The sequence below is a fragment of the Megalobrama amblycephala genome, linkage group LG14 (assembly GCF_018812025.1).
Source record: "Megalobrama amblycephala isolate DHTTF-2021 linkage group LG14, ASM1881202v1, whole genome shotgun sequence".
NCBI classification, from domain to species: Eukaryota; Metazoa; Chordata; class Actinopteri; order Cypriniformes; family Xenocyprididae; genus Megalobrama; species Megalobrama amblycephala.
The window spans coordinates 10,210,476-10,232,985 of NC_063057.1; the positions used below are offsets into that span (position 1 = coordinate 10,210,476).

Sequence of the window (22,510 nt, forward strand, 5' to 3'; positions counted from 1 at the left end):
CCCTCTTTTATTGAGTCCTCCCCCACATCATCATAATCTGTTTTTTTTAAAAAACAAAACATTAAATTATTTAACATCTTAAATAAAAAAAAAAGTTAAGTTATGAATATTTAAAATGGAGTTATTACATGGAAAAATATGAGAATATTTTAAAAAAAATAATAATAAAGTGTTAGAATATAGAGAACGTTACAATAACTTACCTGACAGGTTTCTCATATCTTCAGTGACACTCATCACATCATCGTACTCCTCCTGAACTCCTTCTGATCAACAGAAATGACATAAAAATGTCACACTAGTTTATAAAACACTTTCTCTCATTTATTGGATCCCTTATTCCCTTTAATGATTATTTAAATACACATATGTCAAACTCTCATGTAATGATATATGTTAAGGTGATAATGAAATGTAGTTCTTAATGCAACTCACCTTTTCTATTGAACACAGATTACAGGGAACACATATATCACAAAAATAAAACACTTAAGAAAACAGCAACTCCAGGTAGAGCAAAGAAATAAAGTACATTTCCAAACAAGATACAGTAAACAGATAGTCTACTAAAAAGAAAAAGTAATTCACAAAACATCTAAAGTAATAGAAATTAAACATACAATAAATAAATAAAAATAAGTAGAAATAAATAACAAGAAACTTAATAAACAGTCTTGTGCAACTCACCTGTTACCTCTTGAGAGCTCTGTCCAATAATGATGACATCATCATAACTCTCTGGTGCCTCCACTACACATGAAAATATAAGCCAAAATATATAACTTTAAGACAGTTATTTAAAAAATATTATCTGTGACGAGCTTGAGCAGATGATTATTATGTATTTAAAAATTAAAAACACCTTTTTTAATATCAGAGTACTGTCCACTGGTGATGATATCATCATAGCTTTCAGGTGTGTTTTCTACAAAGTTAACACAATATCACACTCAAACACACTTTCCTTAATATACTTTTGCTAAAGGGTTGAAAGTTATAACAAAGTTTTTTTTCGAGTATGGCCCTGTATTACATAATAAAGGGCGGAATTCCTTGTATGGGCACTGATCCCTGATAAGCGTGCGCACATCACCCAGAGCAAGAGCAAGAGCACACCCATCAACACGCTTCGTTCGGGTTACGGAAGCCGAGAGATTTTTCAACAACGTCACCAAAGAAGAGTGTTTTTGGTTATGATGGAAAGAACCATTTTCAGTTTCCCAAAGAACCCAGCGTTAAGGGAACAGTGGATGCAGTTTGTTTTTCCGGGGCAGCAACAGAGTTGTGCACGTATGTTTGTTTTTTCCCGGAATTTCGGTGACAAATATTTTGTAAATGTGTCCCAGTTTGACGCTGGATTTGCAGATCAGGGGCGGTGAGTAAAACTGCATCAAATGTCTGTGTTTTGTTGGCAATCGGCGCTTAAGTGCATATAATGTAAACAACATGAACGTTTTTGCTCACTTTTTATTTATAATGATGTCAAAGCTTGCAGACAATCGCTGCGTGTGCTCGTGGGTCTTTAGCTCTGTCCACAGCATGCCTCCAGGAGCTCGTTTTTTTTTTTCCAGAAAAAATAGGTAGGTAGAGCTTATCTATCTTTTATAAATATGATAAAACTAAAGACTTTTCTGAGATATGAAGGATGCAATATTACTCTATAGATACTCAAGATAAACTTGAGATTGGTGGAAACTGTGTGTGTTATGTACCCTTTAATATGTATATATATATTTTCAACTATAATAGAATAACAGAACGGCACCTGTCTCACGATCTGGTTTCAGTCCATCAGTGATGACATCATCATAGTATCCTGGTGTGATTTCCTTCATCTCTTCTGTAACAACACAGAATATGTTTGGATACAAATCCAAAAATAAGTTCTTGTTGCAGGTCATATTAATAATTTGGTAATGAATCATGTGATCAGTTTCAAAAGGTCGCTGACCTTTCATGCCACTGCTGTTGGTGACATTATCATAATATACAGTCTTGAACTCTTTTTCTAAAAAGGAGAACAGAAAGTTAATGTAGAAGTAAACAGCAGAATTTAAATAGTACTTTAGTCATTAGTCAAATAATTAATACAATTTGTTAATTACATTTATTTATTTAGGTTAAATTCAAAGAAACTTTTTTGAGTGGAATATGGAATGAATATACTTCAGCTCTCTAACCTGAGAGAAGCTCATCAGCATCTTCATACCCAGAATGCAGTTCTTCAGAGATGAGACTCCCTGTTAAAGGAGCAGAACAGTCAGAAACATGTTCATCATTACAAACAGACTGAATCCTCATTTCCTTTGGATAAGAAAGCATTTGTTACTGAAAACACAACACAAATATTAATTACTTACATTTTAAAAGCATTAGAGGCAGAAATCTCATGTTTTAGAGGCCTATTAGTAAACACACATGTATCCTCACATGAACCCATTCCTCACTGCCTTCCAGAAATACACACAGGAAGAGACAAACACACACACACACACACACACACACACACACCTGCAGCTCTGTGGTTTTCTGCAGGAGGTTTAACAGGACTAATAATAGATGAACATCAAGTGTCTGACAGACTCTCTTATTAATTCATCATATTAAATAAGATTCACGGCTCATGTCTCACCCCTCTGAGTGAAGTGATTGTGTCTGTGATGAATCTCCTCATAAACGGCCTCAGTCTTGGTCCTGTGTCTCCTCTCAGAGAGAGCTGTGAGTGTAGAGAGACAAACCTGCTGTCAGTTCACAACACATGACTGATCACACACTGAATAAGACACAATATGACAGTCTCTGGATCTCTCCTACCTCTCCTCATCACTCTGTTCTGCTGAATCAGTATAAGCAGTGGCACTAAGAGCAGTACGAGCACAACTCCCAGTACAATCACAAGCACAGAGAGAGACGCTGCTGGAGGAGTTTGTGGACGAGTGACTGATTTTGATTTTGAGCTCACTGTCTGAGAAACTGGAGAACCTGATGTTGTGGCAGGAGTGGTGGACACTGACAAATCTGTCAAAACAGACACAACCATATTCTATATCATGCAAATACACATATTATTAGCAATTAATGAATACTTTGTTTTGCTGTGACCTGCACAGGTGAGTTCAGCGTGCTCTTTGTTGGAGCAGTCAGTGTGGTTCTTCAGGGAGAGAGGACAGTCCCACAGGTGAATCTCATTCCCTCTGCACTCGACTCCGTTCAGCCACACAACACCTTCACCAGCACCAAAGGTTGAATTCCCATCAGCCCTCAGTGCTGCTCCACAACCCAGCTGCCTGCAGACCACCTGAGCATCGCTGATGTCCCACAGATCATCACAGACTGAGCCCCACACAGCGTTATGATACACCTCCAGCCTCCCAGAGCACCGGCCCTCCCCTCCACTCAGTCTGAGAGGAACATGATCTAAATCACACACATCAACATCACTGACCAGATTCAGCACACAATTTACAACAAAACACACTGAAACCATAGGTGAAGTTTGTGTGTGTGTGTGTGTGTGTGTGTGTGTGTGTGTATTTATTCATAGTTTATTTTTAAATAAACCCACAACCAAAGGAGAATGGACTCTCAACGCTTCAGAGGCACAATTCGTAAAAGAGGCGGCTTCCTCTGCATTAGGTAAGTTAGGCCTAAGAAGTTTTTTTGCACTCTGTGTATAGCAGTCATTTATTATCAATTTTAAATGTAAAAGACATGATACATATCTTTGAAAATGTCAGTATTTTGAACAGTGGCGTGCACGGGGGGTGGGTTGATCGTGAAAGTTAAAGTACACATGAAATCAAAATTGACCTTATTTATTTTGTTATCTCAAATTGCTAGTTTTGTGCTGAACAATTAATCCATGCAAGTCAATCCACACAAAAAAATTGTTTGGCTTCATAATATTTAATCAAAATCTGAAAATGCTCCTCCCCTCTGCAATGGTGCCCCTTCTCTGATGACATCAGTTTGACGGCTTGGGTTGAAATCGCTTAAACCACTCCCCTGCAACGGTTAGTCTGCTATGAGCGAGAGATGGAGAGGAGGAGCGCTAAAGTAAAACTCTGCCCTCTATTCAATATTCCATTTAACTTTGAAATACGTCACAACACTGGAGAAAAGTCGTTGGCAACTTCCGGTTCACGGGGACTTTAAAGTGCCCTTTGCGGTCGCATCGTGGGGTATATTAGTATAGAATTAGTAGTGTTCTCTAAATTTGGATTTTTACCATAAATTTGACCCAAAAAAATTTACACTGTGTAAAATAAAGTTATGAACCATAATTATTAGAATATTATTAGAATATTAACCTTTGAAAATAGAAACTAAGTGCTGTCCCGTAAAACCTAAAATGTTGCTACCATATTTTTTACGTAAAGTTCTGGCAACCACAGCTTTTTTTTTTTACCATAAATTGTATGGGCTTTTTTTTTTTTTTTACAGTGGCTTCCATTAACAAACATTCAACAATTTTGTTGTGAATAATCTTACTTGAACACTGTTTCTGGTGAGGAGATGGTGAGGTAGAACATGTCAGACGACTCCGAGGAGACTCACGAGTCTTCTCCTCTGAGATGGGATAAGTAAACTTTAGTTTACTTATATCACATTAGACATAAATATGTGTACAGAAACATGATTACTGAGACCATATTAAATGATTTACTGTAAATATCATCTAACCTGAGCAGGTGATTTTGGCCACTTATCACAGTTATTCTGTCCCCAAGGTGAAGATGGACACTGCCACAGATTTAAATCATGTAGTCGACATGTTACTTTATCCAACCAGTTAGGAGCGGATTTCAGTCTTGGTGTAGATTCAGACAAAACACCAGATCTTCCACAGTTCAGCTCTTGACAGATCAGACTCGCTGTGTCTGTTTCCATCTGGTTCCAGCACACATTACCCCAGGATCCATTGTAGAAAACCTCCACATTCCCTTCACAGCCCTCAGTTAACCTGATCTCTTTAAACTCTAGATGGAAAAGGATGTGCATTAAAACAACTGAAATTCAGGTTATGCTAAAGCTACAAAAAACAACAAAAACTCTTTAATACAAGGATAATACATGCTGCAAGTCCTGATTGCATCTAAAAACAGATAAGCATAACATTATTAAAAACAGCATCATAATATGTTATTAAATTATACTTTATGCATATGTGTAATGCTTAATTTAGAGAACTTCAACAATACTGTAATATCACAAACAATTAAAAACCAACTTCAAATATCTGTGAAATATCAAAGTCCAAAATATAAGTATTAAATTTAGAAACGTAAGAAAAATGTTCGCCACAATCTTAATCAAAAGTTTAGTAAAATGTTGACAAAAATCTAATGAAAATGTTAGCCATCTAAGTAAGTCTATAAGTCTGAGTAAAATGATCTTGCCTAAATAAAGTACCAAAGGAAAGCATGTATTTATTTATTTGGTAAGTAGATGAACTTACAGTCGGAAAGAAGCATTAGTCATTATTGCAATTCAAACCCCTACAGACACCTTCACTCCTCATCACACTGGAGTTTAATGATTACATGATATTTTGTGAAAAAAAAAAATAACTACATCTTTGATAAACATTCACACTAATGTACTATTTACCTGAGCACACGACTCCTACATCCTCCTTGTGTTGACAGTCATGTTTTCCCCAGCCTGGAGAAGAGCAGCTCCACAGGGACGTCTCATTCCCCTCACACTCCACCTCATCCAGCCATATGGGTCCAGAACCAGGACCAAACCAGGCTGGTACCTGCTGGTTACTGAGGGCCACTCCACACTGCAGCTGTCTGCACATGGGCATCTTTAATATCCCAGGAGTCATCACACACTGTCCCCCATGAGCCGCTGTGAAAAACCTCCAGCCTCCCTGCACAGTCTCCCCCAGAACCCACCAGCCTGATGGACCCCCGACCTGATATTCAGAGAAAGAGAAACACATTAGTGATCACTAACAACTGAAGAATCTGCCCAGATGTTGCTCTTCTCACCAAGGCAGGTGATTGACATCTGTTGTGTGGAGCTGCAGTTGAGAGTCTGTGGAGAGCTGCAGTTCCCCAGATGAGCTTCACTCCCAGAGCACTGGAAGCCCGTCACACACTCATGACTGTGTTCAGGACTGGATGAAGAGGAGCCGGAGAAGTTCAGCACAGAGCCACAGCCCAGCTGTCTGCAGACCACAGAGGATTCAGTGAGACTCCAGGAGTCCAGCAGAACTCTCCTCCAGACCTGATGGATGGAAACTTCCACCTCCCCCTCACACTGTCTCTCTCCAGACAACCACACCAGACCATCATGAACAGCCAGAGAGGAATCTGAGTGAAAGATGTGACACTTTATTAAGATATTTCTAGATAATTTATAACATTTATTTCAATAAAATCCCCTCACTAGAGCAGATGACTCCAACATCTCGTCTATGAGAACATTCAGCTCGACTCCATGAAGAGATGGAACATTCTGAGAGTTTTGTTTCATTCCCGTCACAATCAAACACATCAGCCCAGATTTCACCACTTCCCTCTCCAAACCAGTCTGATCCCACAACAGACACAGCAATCCCACAATTCAGCTGTCTACAGAGGACACTGGCAGCTCTCATATCCCAGCATGCATCACACACTGTGCCCCATTTACTGAAGTACTGACGCTCAACTCGACCAGAACAGATGTCAGGACCATTGACCAGTCTGAGGTCAGTGTAACCTGGACAGAGAAATTAGAGTTTATTGAAACAGTATGAAACAAGCAAAAATATTATTTTTAATTGTATGTGATAATCTTAAAAAGTTGAAATGCTGAATATTTCTCCATTACCAGAACATAACAGTCCTACGTCATTCTCATGGGTACAGTTATGTCTGAGAGAAGATGATGTTTGACAGACAGATATATAAGACTCATTTCCTCTGCACTGAATCTCTTGTGTCCACATCTGAGCATCTCCTTTTCCAAAAGCATCTTCTCCCAGCACCTGTACAGGAGCCCCACAGTCCAGCTCTCTACACACAACCTCTGCATCCTGCTGGTCAAAGGCAGCAGCACACACTGAAACCCACGACTGATTATCAAGTATCTCTAACCTCCCAGAGCAGGGAGAACCTCCAACCAGCCTGATTCCTTTAATAAAAAGATGGACACTCTAAATTGAAATGTGCTATTTGTGAACAGGTATGCTAAGATATACATATTTACATTTTATTAGTTATAATTTATTATTATTATCTATTATACCATCTTTATGGTAAATATCAGAATTGAAATTGAAAAAGTTAAGTGAATTCTAAAAAAGATTGCAGATGATCATGCCTACTAGGAGAGCTCACCTGAACAGATGACCCCAGCATCATCATCATGATTAGCTTTATATTTTTTCCAACCATGTGATCCACAGTTTTTCAGTGCAGATTCTACTCCAGTGCACCTCACATCAATAATCCAGACTGGTCCTTTCCCCCGACCAAACTGGGCATGCTTAGGTGCAGCAACAGCCTCTCCACATCCCAGCTCTCTACACACCACTGCAGCATTAGCCAAATCCCAGCCTAAATCACCCACTGTTCCCCACTGACCATCATGAAGAACCTCCACTCTACCAGCACATGAACTGCCATAACCTACTAATCTCAATGTTTCTGAAAAAGTGCAAGTAAACAAGAAACAAGGAGAAAGAGAGGAAATAAAGTTGGCTATCAGTGTTATGTTTTATTTTGAATCAAAGTGTTTTTGTGTTCGCCTACCAGCACACACCAGTCTAACATCATTATCATGGGAACAATTGCTGCGTGAGGATGATACTGGACAGAGAGCAAACTGATATTCATTTCCTCTGCACTGAATCTCTTGTGTCCACATCTGAGCGTCTCCTTTTCCAAAAGCATCTTCTCCCAGCACCTGTACAGGAGCCCCACAGTCCAGCTCTCTACACACAACCTCTGCATCCTGCTGGTCAAAGGCAGAAGCACAGACTGACATCCATGTGTTCCCATGAGGCACCTCTAGTCTTCCAGAGCAGCGAGAATGTCCAACAAGCCTGACGCCTGAAATGAAATGAAACATTTAAAATATCATAACATAAAGCACTAAAATATTCTCCAAAAGAATAATAAAATCACAAATTCGATATTAGTTTTTATATTGAGGAGACCATGCAGTGTTGAAGTTTTGCTTTAACATTTGTAAGTCAGAGTTTTGTGGACAAATTAAATCTGCTACAAATTAAAATTGAAGAGTAACAGGTCAGCTGACTATATCATCTAGTGAGTTGTCTGGCCCTGGGTTGGGTCTTCTAACACTAATAGAACACCAGTTGTATATGAATTTGTTTTGTTAAATTTCTAGGAGGTATTTTTAAAATTTAGGTTAAAGGTTTTTTTCATATTTAGAATAAATGTTATATATAAAATTAATCAAGAGAGTCAGATTCAGGTCTGTCATCGAACTTGCATCAACCTGATTACAATTCCAATTATAAACCAATATTTTTACTTCAAAAAGTATTATTGTCATGAAGATTCTTTATATTTTACACTAACTTCTACCATCACATCAGGAGGATGGTGGACATGTATATTTGACATAATATTAAGCAATTTTAACCCCATAACTCAATTCTAACAAGTTAAACTGATGGTACTTTAACCCTGTGTTACCACAATCACTGGTCTTTCCTATTTATGACCTTTGACCATTCATTTCAAAATCTACTTTACATACATGTTTTTAATATAATAAATAATGCTATTTTTGATGATGATGAAAGCTGGAGAGGAAATTAACCTACCTGAGCAAACAACTCCAACATCCTCACTATGCTTACAATTATGTTCACCCAATTTAAGTTTTGGGCATTTGAATATCGAGGACTCTGATCCACTACACATCACATTATCCATCCAGATTTTCCCTGATCCTTGACCAAAGTAGGCAACATGCATTGCATTTGAAGAACCTGTATAACCACAACCCAACTCTCTACACACCACTGCAGTGTTTGTCAAACTCCAATAATCATCACACACGGTTCCCCATACTTTACTATAATAAACCTCCAATCTACCAGCACAGTGACTTTTGCCACCCACCAGCCTCACTCTGCCTGTAGACAAGATAGAAAAATATATATAAAATGTATGTGTGAGAGCAGATAGAGAACAAAAGACATTACATCAGTTAAGAGAAAGGAACAGAGAAAATGGCCACGAGAGAAGGAAATTCACAGTTATATTAATATTAATATATTATGCAAAAAAGTGAAATAAATTATATTATGACAATTTCATAACACTAAAACAGAGTCAATCACATTAACTCACACATAATGATCCTGAATGTGTACGTACCAGCTGTGGCGAGTCTGAGCACAGATGACAAAAAAATGAGTGTTAGATAGCTCTCCATATTCACTGATCACACACACACATCAACTCAGAAGTGAAAGATTCGAGAGAGACAGAGACAAAAGGCTGCACAACCGCCAAACAACAAGCCAATCAAAGTCACTTTTACCTTATTAGACAGAAGAAAGGAAATCATCAAAAAGCTTCAGTGACAAATCAGAAGACGTATTTATGATTCTCACCATATTTATTAAAAGCACGTCAGCACTGATGAACAGGACTCCTCCTCCACCTTATAGAGACACTTAACCGGGGAAAAACATACAAGATAGAGGAGAAACAAAGTCATATATACAGGAAACTGATTTCAGGGACAGGAATCAAGTTTATTTGCAGTATCAAAGCACAGCACCTGCAGATATAAAAAATACAAACACTGATAACTGACTGCTTCATGTTTCTCGCTTTGAGTCAATGTTTATAAATATTAGTTGGAAACAAACATAAATCAAATGTGCTGTTTTAAATAATCATTTTAATTACCACAATAGCCTATATTCAGTAGCCTATTAGCAATGCTTATCATGCCCCCAAAGTGCACAGTAAATGTTATTTCACAAAAGAGATTCAGAAAAGAGCATTTTCTTTAAAACCTAATAGGCCTAATGATTTTAAAAAGACAATAAAATATACCTAAAACTTTACACAGTTCATCATTCAGGAATACTATGTTTGCAGTTGTACTTGTGTTTAACATTGCAATACCAATCTATTCCTATGGGTGGCAGCAAAAGTCTGAGATGATAAACTTCTGTATAATAATAGAGTGCCTCAGGGATGACGCATTTTTGTAGGCAAAACCCGGAAGCGAGTTAGCATTTCAGGGCTTCCGGTTCCAACGCCGTGAAGTCTATGGGTTTTTTGAGTGGGTTTTTGCTAAATCGCCTGAAATAAGGTCTGTGGTTAACAAAGCCTTTAAATATTTTCACGTTTTGATCAATGACATAAAACACACCAGTTATAATCCGCTTGTGATTTTTTCAAACCTTTATTGTGTCTTAAAAACGGCGGTTGCTAAGAAATTGCTCAAATGGACTACTTCCTTCGGCGGGGACTTTAGACGTCATCATGACAAACAGGACATTTGGACAGCATTTCTCATGAAAAAGTGGATAAGTATTCATACACAGCACAGATCATAATCAGGGGGGTATTCCAGAAAGCAGGTTATGTGACATACCTGGGTATGTTTAAGAGTAAGTAAGCGGATAACCTCAACTTTCGGTTCCAAAAACGGAGGTAACTTTTAGGGTATGTAAGTAACCATAGCAACTTGCTCTCTGAACATAACCTGCTGCGGAGCAGGTTATGTTAAAGGGTTAGTTAGTTTAAGAGGAATTCAAATGCATGTTATATTATCAATATGGTTATATTAATGTATCTAAATTTGTTATATAGTTACAGTTATATACACAACGTTATACAATATATAACTGTTTATTCAATTCTAATATATGAATGTATTTTATTGTCATCTCACACATGGATCTGCTTTTTATCCTTTATAACAGGACATTTTCTATGCTATAATTTCTATAATAAAATACATATCATATATGTGATATCTTATTTAATAATTAGCATCAAACAATATTAAGAATAATTGCATAACCACCCAATAGGTGGTGATGTGCACCAAGTAGGTTATGTAAATCGCCATTAAACAAAAGAAGAAGAATGAAGTAGAATGGCGTGCTTTTTCTTAGCGTCTGTTTCCATGGTGAGTCATCGATTCGTCGCTCTGTTGAGAATGTCTTGTGTGTTAACCGGGAACATACTCTGGGTTGGCTGAACTTACTCCCGGACGCATTTTTGGAACCAGCATACCACGAGTAAGCAAGGTTTGGGTTAATCAACCGAGAGTTCAGGGTATATGTGACAGTAAGTTAACCCTGCTTTCTGGAATACACCCCAGCAAGCATGATTTTAAATAACGTTGTTTTTAAAATACAGTTTGAGGAAGCTTGGTGGTGACGACGTTGATCCGCGACCATGGTGTGTTGTAGTCCGTTTATAGCCTACTGTTAGCTTTTTATATCTGACCACTTTATTTAGGCTTCAAAATGTATTTATGTTGTTTTAACTTATAAAGATTATCTTGATAGTCAAAACGTGTAAGTGTCATAACCCTTTGTTAAACACAGAGCTTATTTTCTGCCATTTTCCAAAAGTCTATGGGAAAAATGCATAGGCTTTCAACGGAGGGAACCCGTGAACCGCTAACTTCCGGGTTGGCCTACAAAAACGCGTCATCGACGTCACTTTCCCGCCGAAACGCGTTCCCTCAGCTGGACTGAGTGGTAAAAAAAAACTGCTGCATGACTGGATTTAATAGGGGAAACTGCGAAAATGCGAGTAAAACAAACGATTACACTAAAGTTTGGACTCGAAAGTGTTCCTTACAACTTAATAAACCTAAGCCATGGATATTGACTAGGGTGACCATTTCCTTTGCGGCATTTAGTGAGGCAAGAATAATTGCACAGGACTCTGGTGTACTCGCAACTACAATGTACTCGTAATACAATTTTGTCCATTATATCGATGTATCATGATACAGTGATTTTGAAAAAGCCTACTCTATTCATTGCCGGACAATTTGATGTAGACCTATGTGTAACAGAAGAGGCAAAAAAGTGCTTGTTCACAGTATTTTTATTTATTCAAGACATTGTGATGTCTGTTTCAAAAAAGTCTTGCAAAGTGCACAGTGCCTGAAACATAACGTTTCTGGACTTCTGGAAATAAAATAAATAAAATAATCTGGCAGACTGGCACAGTGCCAGAAAACATAACATTTCTGGACTTCTGAAAATAACAGAAATACAAAACGTGATGATATGACTAGCCAGCAGGCTTGTTTAGTTTTTAACCAATGATATATCAGATATTTATTTGACACCGCTTTCAGCCAATAGTTTGTTTGACCAGATCTTACTGTATACAGCAGATGTCTTGAATCAGGCGAGATTGGGTAAAAATGACACGTGCAAAACTGGAACAATTAATATCCTCAATTCCCAAATGATTGAAAAGGTGATGTGACACAGTGGAAAACATGATCCAACTTTTTGGAGTTACAGCCATCAAAATCTAAAATTGTTTAAAATTAATTTGGTCAGTGAAAACACTGAAAATCTTTTCTTTTTACTTTTGTCAAAGTTTCAAGAGAATTAAATCACAGATTCTTGATTTTATTGCATTTTACAAAATGTCCTAACTTTTCTTGATTTGAGGTTGTAAAACAGTCACAGAATGAGGAAATACACTGTAGCAGAGAGAGAGAGATATGCCTATTTATTTTATTTTCAGCAGGTTCTCATAATAATCGTTTCTAAAGGTTGGCCTGAGTGTTTATTAAAAATCAAATGAAACTGTCAAACGAAGCCATAAAAGAAAGGAGCAAATTAGCGTTTTGTTTGTTTTTTTACCATTACTTATTTTCCCCATTTTTTAAATGGGAAAATTAAAACTTTAGTTGGATCTTCTTAACTGTTAATATCTCCCCCTAGAACAACAGAACATCAAATTATGCGTTCAATGTGCTGGACACTGATTTAATTCCAGAAGAGTAACGTCCATTTATCGCTCCCTCTCTCCGTTCCTTCTGGACTTTATTCCCGCTACAGTAGAACATTTTAGTACATTAGACTAGTACAGTGACTTTAACACTCACAACTGACACTCACAACACTGCTCTAGTATCAACCCGTTGATACAGCGGTCAACTCAATACAACCACGAAACACAGTGTAGCCTATCCACTGCGCAGAAACTTACCGTGTTTACACCGGCGCGTCCACAACAGCTACACTGGACGAGTCAAATGAACTTGGCGTCATATCCATGTATGGTCTTGAATTAAAATATAATAAATAATAATAAATATAATAAATAAAAGTAACAAAAATGATCATATTACGTTATTTCAGGTAACTGAATTAGTTTACTTTCTTGCACAAAAAGAAGAAAAGATAGAATTTATAAGTTAACCTTGTCTTAAGGAATGTACAGTTTTTAATCTAATGTCATGTAAATATATTCAGCACCCTTTAAATTCGTTGGCAAATGTTTGATGTTTTATTAGGCTATCTGTGTAGGAATTCTTGATAAAGTTGAAAAGTTGTTGAAAAGGAAAACCAAGAATAATCAGTCCAAACTCAACCTGTAGATGGCGCTAATGCAGAATATTCCAGTGCAAATAATTCAGTATCAACCACAAAAAAAACTAAAGAAAAGTTTAAAGTTCTTTTAAGTATTTTAAATTTAAACAGGACCATCACAAAATAAACTGTGCAGGTGTTTAAAAGTGTGTGCTTTTTTATGACCAAAGTTATGCATACAATAATCTTTGCAAACCTTTTTGTTGTTATCACTAAAGTTTCTTAAAATTTCATTGGGAATAATTATGCTCCAATTTATTTTAAATGTTGTCATTATTAGATACTGCCTAAAATCACCTAAAATCATTTATTTATTAAAAAAAACATCTTCTGAGAATGCACTGATATCAATTACTGAAGACTGATTTTTTTTTTATACCAATTTTTTAAAAGCATGTAACATTTCATTCAAAAAGATTTGAAATAGCATAAAATCATAAGGCATTGATGCATTAGTAGCAACATAAGAAACTCCCAGTATCTCCAGTACTGTAATATGATTTGATGATCAGAGGCAGTGGGTGTGGTCAGTGAGTCATATGGCCCCGCCCTCTTTATGTGACTCCTCCCCCATGTCATCATAGTCTGTTTTTAGAAAGAAAAGGAAATTCATATTTTAATTGTTATAAATGCATCAGGATTTAGTTTTAAAAACATAATGAATAAAAATAGTTACAGGCTATAGAAATTTGACAATAACCGACCCAACATGTTTCTCTCATCTTCATCACTGTTCTTCACATCATCATACTCCTCCTGATCTCCCTCTGATACACATGTGAAATAAAACCTCACATTGTGATTTTAATACAGCTTGTGTCACTGATGATGTCACTGATCTCTTTCTCATGACTGTCTGAGACTATTAGATTTACTCCTGATGAAGTCATGATGATTCATTAATGGTAGAAACATGTTCAATATTAGTGGATGATGATAAAATACAGTTCTGTGTGACTCACCTGTTACACCTGGAATGTTCTGTCCAATAATGATGACATCATCATAATGCTCCGGTGTGTCCACTACATAAACATGAAGATATAAACAGAACAAATGATACATCATCATATCAGAACTGAGCATCACTTCAGAGGTATTATGTTAAACACACAAACTAAAGAATAAAAATAAAAACACCTTTTTTAATATTAAAGTTCTGTCCACTCGTCATGACATCATCATAACTCTCAGGTGTGTCTTCTACAAATTGAACATGAGACACCCATACAAAATATAATTTATATATATTTTTAATATATATATACTCAGATTTTATATATTTTAAATATTTCATATCCTATTATATAATATCAGAGTGACACCTGTCTCACGATCTGGGCTGCGTTCAGCCCCGACAAAACGTTGCGAAACGTTTTTTTAAACAGAAACGGTGGTGCGTTGAACATCCTGTTCTGATGACCCAAGAGTTGCAACTATGGCAGCTGAGAAGGCCATTCTTTGTGTTCTTATTGAAGAATTTTCGAAGCCTGATGAAGTCGGTATAAATACGTGTAGGTGCCCTTGATTCAAAAATTGAATTTACCTTGGCATAGTTAAATAACAAGAGTTCAGTACATGGAAAAGACATACAGTGAGTCTCAAACTCCATTGTTTCCTCCTCCTTATATAAATCTCATTTGTTTAAAATACCTCTGAAGAACAGGCAAATCTCAACATAACACCGACTGTTACGTAACAGTCGGGGTGTACGCCCCCAATATTTGCATATGCCAGCCCATGTTCCCACTGTACTTGCGCGATTAGACATGCTGCATGACGAACACTTTGTAAAGATCCATTTTGAGGGTTATATTAGCTGTGTGAACTTTTTTTATGTTGTTTAAGACCTTAAGAGATTTAAAGGGCCACACGCCCTGAATCGGCTCATTTCTAATTATGCCCCAAAATAGGCAGTTAAAAAAATTAATTAAAAAAAATCTATGGGGTATTTTGAGCTGAAACTTCACAGACACATTCAGGGGACACCTTAGACTTATATTACATCTTTTAAAAAAAAGTTCTAGGGCACCTTTAATACTACAAAATACACTCTATGTTACAGTCACTGCCCCTGCCGTCCTGAATAAAAGAGAACATCCCAATCGAGAGAAGGGATTTGTGGAAACTTCTAATTATTGTGATACAAACTTTGCCTTGCATTTCAGGATGAAAAGACAAACATTTCAGGTGAAGGATAATCCACTTCTTACCTCCGAGACTGTGTGATCTATATTATTTTTATTGTGAGGCTTGTCATTATTGCTGATCACTGTTGTTGTGCTATGATATAGTAATATTTACCATTATATAATCAGAGGAGAATAGAAAAGTTTATTAAAGTGTCACTTCACAATACAATAGCAAAATATATAAGTATAGTATTTTTATGTTACATTAATACCCATTGTGCGAGCTGTCTCTTTAATACCGCGTGGTTTATATACATCTTGCCGCTGATTGGGCTGACATTTTTGTCACACCCACCAAACAAGAGAAAACGTATCTCAAATCTGTTGCACACCGTTTCCAGGAAACATGTCGTTCAACCCGGAAAACGTAGCAAAACGTTGCGCAGCGGTTTGAGCTTGAACGTGCCCCTGGTTTCGGTCCATCAGTGATGACATCATCATAGTATCCCGGTGTGATTTCCTTCATCATCTCTTCTGCATCAAAACATGTTTATATTTTGAGTGTTTTTATATTTTGGGAAACAAAAACTATGCTGTTGCAAGTCTTGAGACCATTCAGCTTTTTTTTTTTTTTTTAATCAAACTATTTTTCTAATAAGAGAAAAGTTTTAGTATTGTGAACAATTGAAACATTCAAACACATTTCATTTAGTTGTAAAATATGTGAAATACATTTGATATATTTTTTAGAGTTTGTAAATCAAATAATTTATTTTAGGTGTTGTTTTGACTATACTTCAGCTCTCTAACCTGAGAGAAGCTCATCAGCATCTTCATACCCAGAATGCAGTTCTTCAGAGATGAGACTCCCTGTTAAAGGAGCAGAACAGTCAGAAACATGTTCATCATTACAAACAGACTGAATCCTCATTTCCTTTGGATCAGAAAGCATTTTGTTACTGAAAACACAACACAAATATTAATTACTTACATTTTAAAAGCATTAGAGGCAGAAATCTCATGTTTTAGAGGCCTATTAGTAAACACACATGTATCCTCACATGAACCCATTCCTCACTGCCTTCCAGAAATACACACAGGAAGAGACAAACACACACAAACACACAGACACACACACACACACCTGCAGCTCTGTGGTTTTCTGCAGGAGGTTTAACAGGACTAATAACAGACGAACATCAAGTGTCTGACAGACTCTCTTATTAATTCATCATATTAAATAAGATTCAGGGCTCATGTCTCACCCCTCTGAGTGAAGTGATTGTGTCTGTGATGAATCTCCTCATAAACGGCTTCAGTCGTGCTCCTGTGTCTCCTCTTAGAGAGAGCTGTGAGTGTAGAGAGACAAACCTGCTGTCAGTTCACAACACATGACTGATCACACACTGAATAAGACACAATATGACAGTCTCTGGATCTCTCCTACCTCTCCTCATCACTCTGTTCTGCTGAATCAGTATAAGCAGTGGCACTAAGAGCAGTAAGAGCACAACTCCCAGTACAATCACAAGCACAGAGAGAGACGGAGGAGTTTGTGGACGAGAGACTGATGTTGAGCTCACTGTCTGAGAAACTGGAGGAGAAGCTGATGTTGTTGTGGCAGGAGTAGGGGACACTGACAAATCTGGCAAAACAGACACAAACACATTCAAAATCAGACAAATACACAAATATTATCAGCAATTAATGAATACATTTCATCAGTGTTTTGCTGTGACCTGCACAGGTGAGTCCAGCGTGCTCTTTGTTGGAGCAGTCAGTGTGGTTCTTCAGGGAGAGAGGACAGTCCCACAGGTGAATCTCATTCCCTCTGCACTCGACTCTGTTCAGCCACACAACACCTTCACCAGCACCAAAGGTTGAATTCCCATCAGCCCTCAGTGCTGCTCCACAACCCAGCTGTCTGCAGACCACCTGAGCATCGCTGATGTCCCACAGATCATCACAGACTGAGCCCCACACAGCGTTATGAAACACCTCCAGCCTCCCAGAGCACCGGCCCTCCCCTCCACTCAGTCTGAGAGGAAGATGATCTAAATCACACACATCAACATCACTGACCAGCTTCAGCACATTTACAACAAAACACACTGAAACTGAACAAAGATGGCTTTAAATGTACAATTACATTTATGAATTTAATTACGGTCTTATAATAAAATTGTAAAAATATTGTCAAAAAAAAAACTTACTTGAACACTGTCTCTGGTGAGGAGATGGTGAAGTAGAACATGTCAGACGACTCTGAGGAGATTCAGGATTTTCCTCCTCTGAGATTAAAAATTAATTGAATTGAACATTAGAATACAGAATCATTAATCCTGACGGCACATCAGATCACTAGAACAGTTTCTTCCCACAGTCTGTTTCCCTCTTGAAATGTTTAGTGCAATATCTTTGTAAATTCATTTAGTTCTATTTATTCATATTATTAATCACAATACTGTAAATATGTTCATTATCTGTAAATGATTATTTTGACTAAACCTATCTGTGTCTTTATATTATTTTTAATTTTTATTCTTAAATGTTATAATGTGTCTTGTTATATTTATATGTGTGTTCCGGAAGCTTCAATACCAGGGTAAATTACTTGTGTGTGCAAGTACACTTGTCAATAATGCAATTTCTTAATCTGTTTCTGACAACATCTCTCAGTGAAACATCATCAGTGAGAAAACAATTTAAATCTCATACATTTTAGGCTCTTTCCATCAGCTCAGTTTAGTTTTTCAGAAAGAGTTCACTCACCTCATTATGAACATTGTTTTTAAAGAAACCTGACTATTGAGACCATCTTTTAAATATCATCTCACTTGAGCAGGTGATTTTGGCCACTTCATCTTCATTACAGTCATTCTGTCCCCAGGGTGAAGATGGACACTGCCACAGATTTGAATCATGTGGTCGACATTTCACTTCATCCAGCCAGTTACGAGCTGATTCCAGTCTTGGTGTAGATTCAGACAAAACACCAGATCTTCCACAGTTCAGCTCTTGACAGATCAGACTCACTGTGTCTCTGTCCATCTGGTTCCAGCACACATTACCCCAGGATCCATTGTAGAAAACCTCCACATTCCCTTCACAACCCTCAGTTAACCTGATCTCTTTAAACTCTAGATAGAGAAGGATGAGAATCAACCTTAACTAAATAAATTATTGATGAGAATTGTAAAAAAAAAAAAAATGTATTAAACAAAAATGCTACATATACAAATAATATGGAAAGGTTTGTGTATTAAAACCACTGCAATCCAGGTTTTGCTAAACCAAAAATATCACCTTAAATAACTGGTTAATACAAGTCTAATGCATGCTGCAAACACTGATATCATGTACACAGTGTATATTTACATAAGGTTCATAATATATTATACATTATAATATATCATCCATGGCAACACTGTATATCAGACTGACACTGCAGTCATTTAGTCATTGTTGAAAAATAAGCTCCTGATCATCCTGGAGTTATTTTGTAAAAATGACCAGCTGTACATTATCATTATCATAGGATATTTTGTGAAAAACAATTAAATGTATCTTTGAAAATCATTTACATTACTTTACTGTTTACCTGAGCACACGACTCCTACATCATCCTTGTGTTGACAGTCATGTTTTCCCCAGCCTGGAGAAGAGCAGCTCCACAGGGACGTCTCATTCCCCTCACACTCCACCTCATCCAGCCATATGGGTCCAGAACCAGGACCAAACCAGGCTGGTACCTGCTGGTTACTGAGGGCCACTCCACACTGCAGCTGTCTGCACACCACATGGGCATCTTTAATATCCCAGGAGTCATCACACACTGTCCCCCATGAGCCGCTGTGAAAAACCTCCAGCCTCCCTGCACAGTCTCCCCCAGAACCCACCAGCCTGATGGATCCGCGACCTGATATTCAGAGAAAGAGAAACACATTAGTGATCACTAACAACTGAAGAATCTGCCCAGATGTTGCTCTTCTCACCAAGGCAGGTGATTGACAGCTGTTGTGTGGAGCTGCAGTTGAGAGTTCGTGGAGAGCTGCAGTTCCCCAGATGAGCTTCACTCCCAGAGCACTGGAAGCCCGTCACACACTCATGACTGTGTTCAGGACTGGATGAAGAGGAGCCGGAGAAGTTCAGCACAGAGCCACAGCCCAGCTGTCTGCAGACCACAGAGGATTCAGTGAGACTCCAGGAGTCCAGCAGAACTCTCCTCCAGACCTGATGGATGGAAACTTCCACCTCCCCCTCACACTGTCTCTCTCCAGACAACCGCACCAGACCATCATGAATAGCTAGAGAGGAATCTGAGGAGAAGATCTGATATTTTACTAAAATAAGAATTGTGTTAGGACACAGTGAAAAAGATTTCAGATATTATAGATTTTTCCAGTAGCATAATGCTCTCTGTGTCAAGTAAGTTTACCAGAGCAGATGACTCCAACATCTCGTCTATGAGAACATTCAGCTCGACTCCATGAAGAGATGGAACATTCTGAGAGTTTTGTTTCTTTCCCGTCACAATCAAACACATCAGCCCAGATTTCACCACTTCCCTCTCCAAACCAGTCTGATCCCACAACAGACACAGAAATCCCACAATTAAGCTGTCTACAGAGAACACTGGCAGCTCTCATATCCCAGCATGCATCACACACTGTGCCCCAATCCTTGAGGAACTGAAGCTCCACTCTTCCAGAACAAGAGTCTGAACCGTTTACCAGTCTGAGATCAGTGTAACCTGTGCAAAGGTTATTGAAAAAAAAAAAACAGTTTAAGGATACTGAATCTCTTTATGTGTGCAATATGTAAAGAGAGGTCAAATATTACTTAACCAGAGCATATTACTCCTACAGCATCATCATAGGAACAGTTTATATGTGAAGATGTGGACACAGGACACAATTCAAAGTATGATTCATTTCCTCTACACTGAATCTCTTGTGTCCACATCTGAGCGTCTCCTTTTCCAAAAGCATCTTCTCCCAGCACCTGTACAGGAGCCCCACAGTCCAGCTCTCGACACACAACCTCTGCATCCTGCTGGTCAAAGGCAGCAGCGCACATTGTGTACCATGTGTTCATCTGAAGTATCTTTAATCTCCCAGCACACAGGTGAGGTCCATTAACGAGACTAGGGATGCGACCTGTGTGTTTACATTACGTAATTAAGCATCAATGCAACAAAAATGTGTGATGTGTTAATTATTTAATTATTAAGATAAACATCAACTCCATTAAATATTTTATTCTAACAATTTATCAGATTGAACAGGCTCACCTGAGCATCTGACTCCAGCATCTTCACTATGATCACAGTTAGTAACACCCCATCCTAATGATCTACAGTTCTTCAGTGTAGACTCTGATCCACTACAGGCCACAACATCCATCCAGATTGGTCCTGATCCTCGTCCAAATTGAGCTCTATTCAGAGCCTCTATAGCCTCTCCACATCCTATCTCTCTACACACCACTGCAGCATCATTCATATCCCAATCATCATCACACACTGTTCCCCACTGATCTCTATGAAGAACCTCCACTCTACCAGCACAGTGACTGTGACCACCAACCAACCTCACAGTCTTGAATTCTGTACATGAAAGAGAGAGATTTATCCAGTAGCAGCAGAATAATTTACAATCTTCTGTAGAATATTGCAAAGTTAAGAAACATATTCTGAGAACAAACAAATATAAATATATTATTCTAATCCAGACAACTAATGCTGGAGCACAAGCTAATCACTCTTTTGAACAAGACAATTTGACAAATCATCTTGTTATCATTACACTGGTTTACTGTAAATACTTTAATAAATTATAACATATTAATGATAATTAATAGTCTATTGTCTAAAAATTTCAGTTTCTAGATATTACACAGGCCTTTATTTGGTTTCTAGGTGTCTAAGGCCATCACAGATAAACTGCTTATTTAAACAAGTAAAATTTCACATCTTTACAGTCTATTTTGTACTTACCAGATGTTGTTAGAGTGACTATAGAGGAGAGTAAAACGAGTGTCAGACATCCCTCCATCTTCTTCTGCTCGTCACACTGTTTGTTTGACTCTGTTTCTCCTTCTGCTCCCTCAAACACACTGAAGAAACTGGCTCCTGTCAGTCCCCTAAAGAGAGAGAGACTCTCACAGCTGCCAATGACACTCACTGTTACCTTATTAGACACAACAGAGGAAATCATCAAACACAATCAGTGACAAATCAGAAAGCAGCATTTTTATTTTCTCCATATATATCAATAAAGTGTGAGCGCTGATGAGCGGGACTCCTCCTCCAGCGTGAAGAGACACTTCACTGAGGACAGACTCGTGTCAGTCATATGTCAGCGTGGAGATAAAGTCACACTAAACTTAAAGAGATTGAGAGAGAAACACTGCAGGTTATATTCAGCATCAAAGCCTGGATCTCCACACACAACATACAACACTGATGACTGGTTTCTGTAAGTCTGATCACTTCAAACACTTGTAACTTAGTAGAAGTAGAACTTTTTTCATGAAATATCTTTAAAAATGTAACATTTTAATCTTATGGTTTCTGTATAAATTATGCTATACATGGATTTGACTGTTTTGTTCTTTTATTCTAAAAAAAAAAAAAATGATTACGCCATAGTATAAACTCCAAGCTATTCAGATGTGTTTTTTAAATAAATTAAATATTATCTACATAAATAAGTAAACCTTAGAGATTAATAAACAACAGTAAACATGTTAAATGCTGCAATGCTGTATTTGTCCAGCAGATGGCAGTAAAGCACCTCTTATTGAA

The 22,510-nt window shown here is 37.7% G+C and overlaps 2 protein-coding genes across 2 annotated transcripts in view; both read right to left on the reverse strand.

The window, feature by feature from the left end:
* LOC125245636 (antigen WC1.1-like) overlaps positions 1 to 22,510 on the reverse strand; it is a 157,024-nt gene that overhangs the window by 25,368 nt on the left and 109,146 nt on the right. The window contains exons 44-46 of the mRNA XM_048156302.1: positions 16,171 to 16,236; positions 14,896 to 14,907; positions 14,711 to 14,773 (exon numbers count right to left, since the gene is read on the reverse strand). Coding sequence (XP_048012259.1) covers positions 14,711 to 14,773; positions 14,896 to 14,907; positions 16,171 to 16,236 — 141 coding nt within the window. The remainder of the gene's footprint in view (positions 1 to 14,710; positions 14,774 to 14,895; positions 14,908 to 16,170; positions 16,237 to 22,510) is intronic.
* LOC125245445 (soluble scavenger receptor cysteine-rich domain-containing protein SSC5D-like) lies at positions 20,450 to 22,314 on the reverse strand. The gene is made up of 3 exons (XM_048156044.1): positions 21,701 to 22,314; positions 20,996 to 21,310; positions 20,450 to 20,861 (listed from the first exon to the last, which is right to left on the reverse strand). Exons 1-3 carry the CDS (start codon positions 21,918 to 21,920, stop codon positions 20,545 to 20,547), a joined length of 852 nt encoding a protein of 283 aa, XP_048012001.1. The 5' UTR covers positions 21,921 to 22,314; the 3' UTR covers positions 20,450 to 20,544.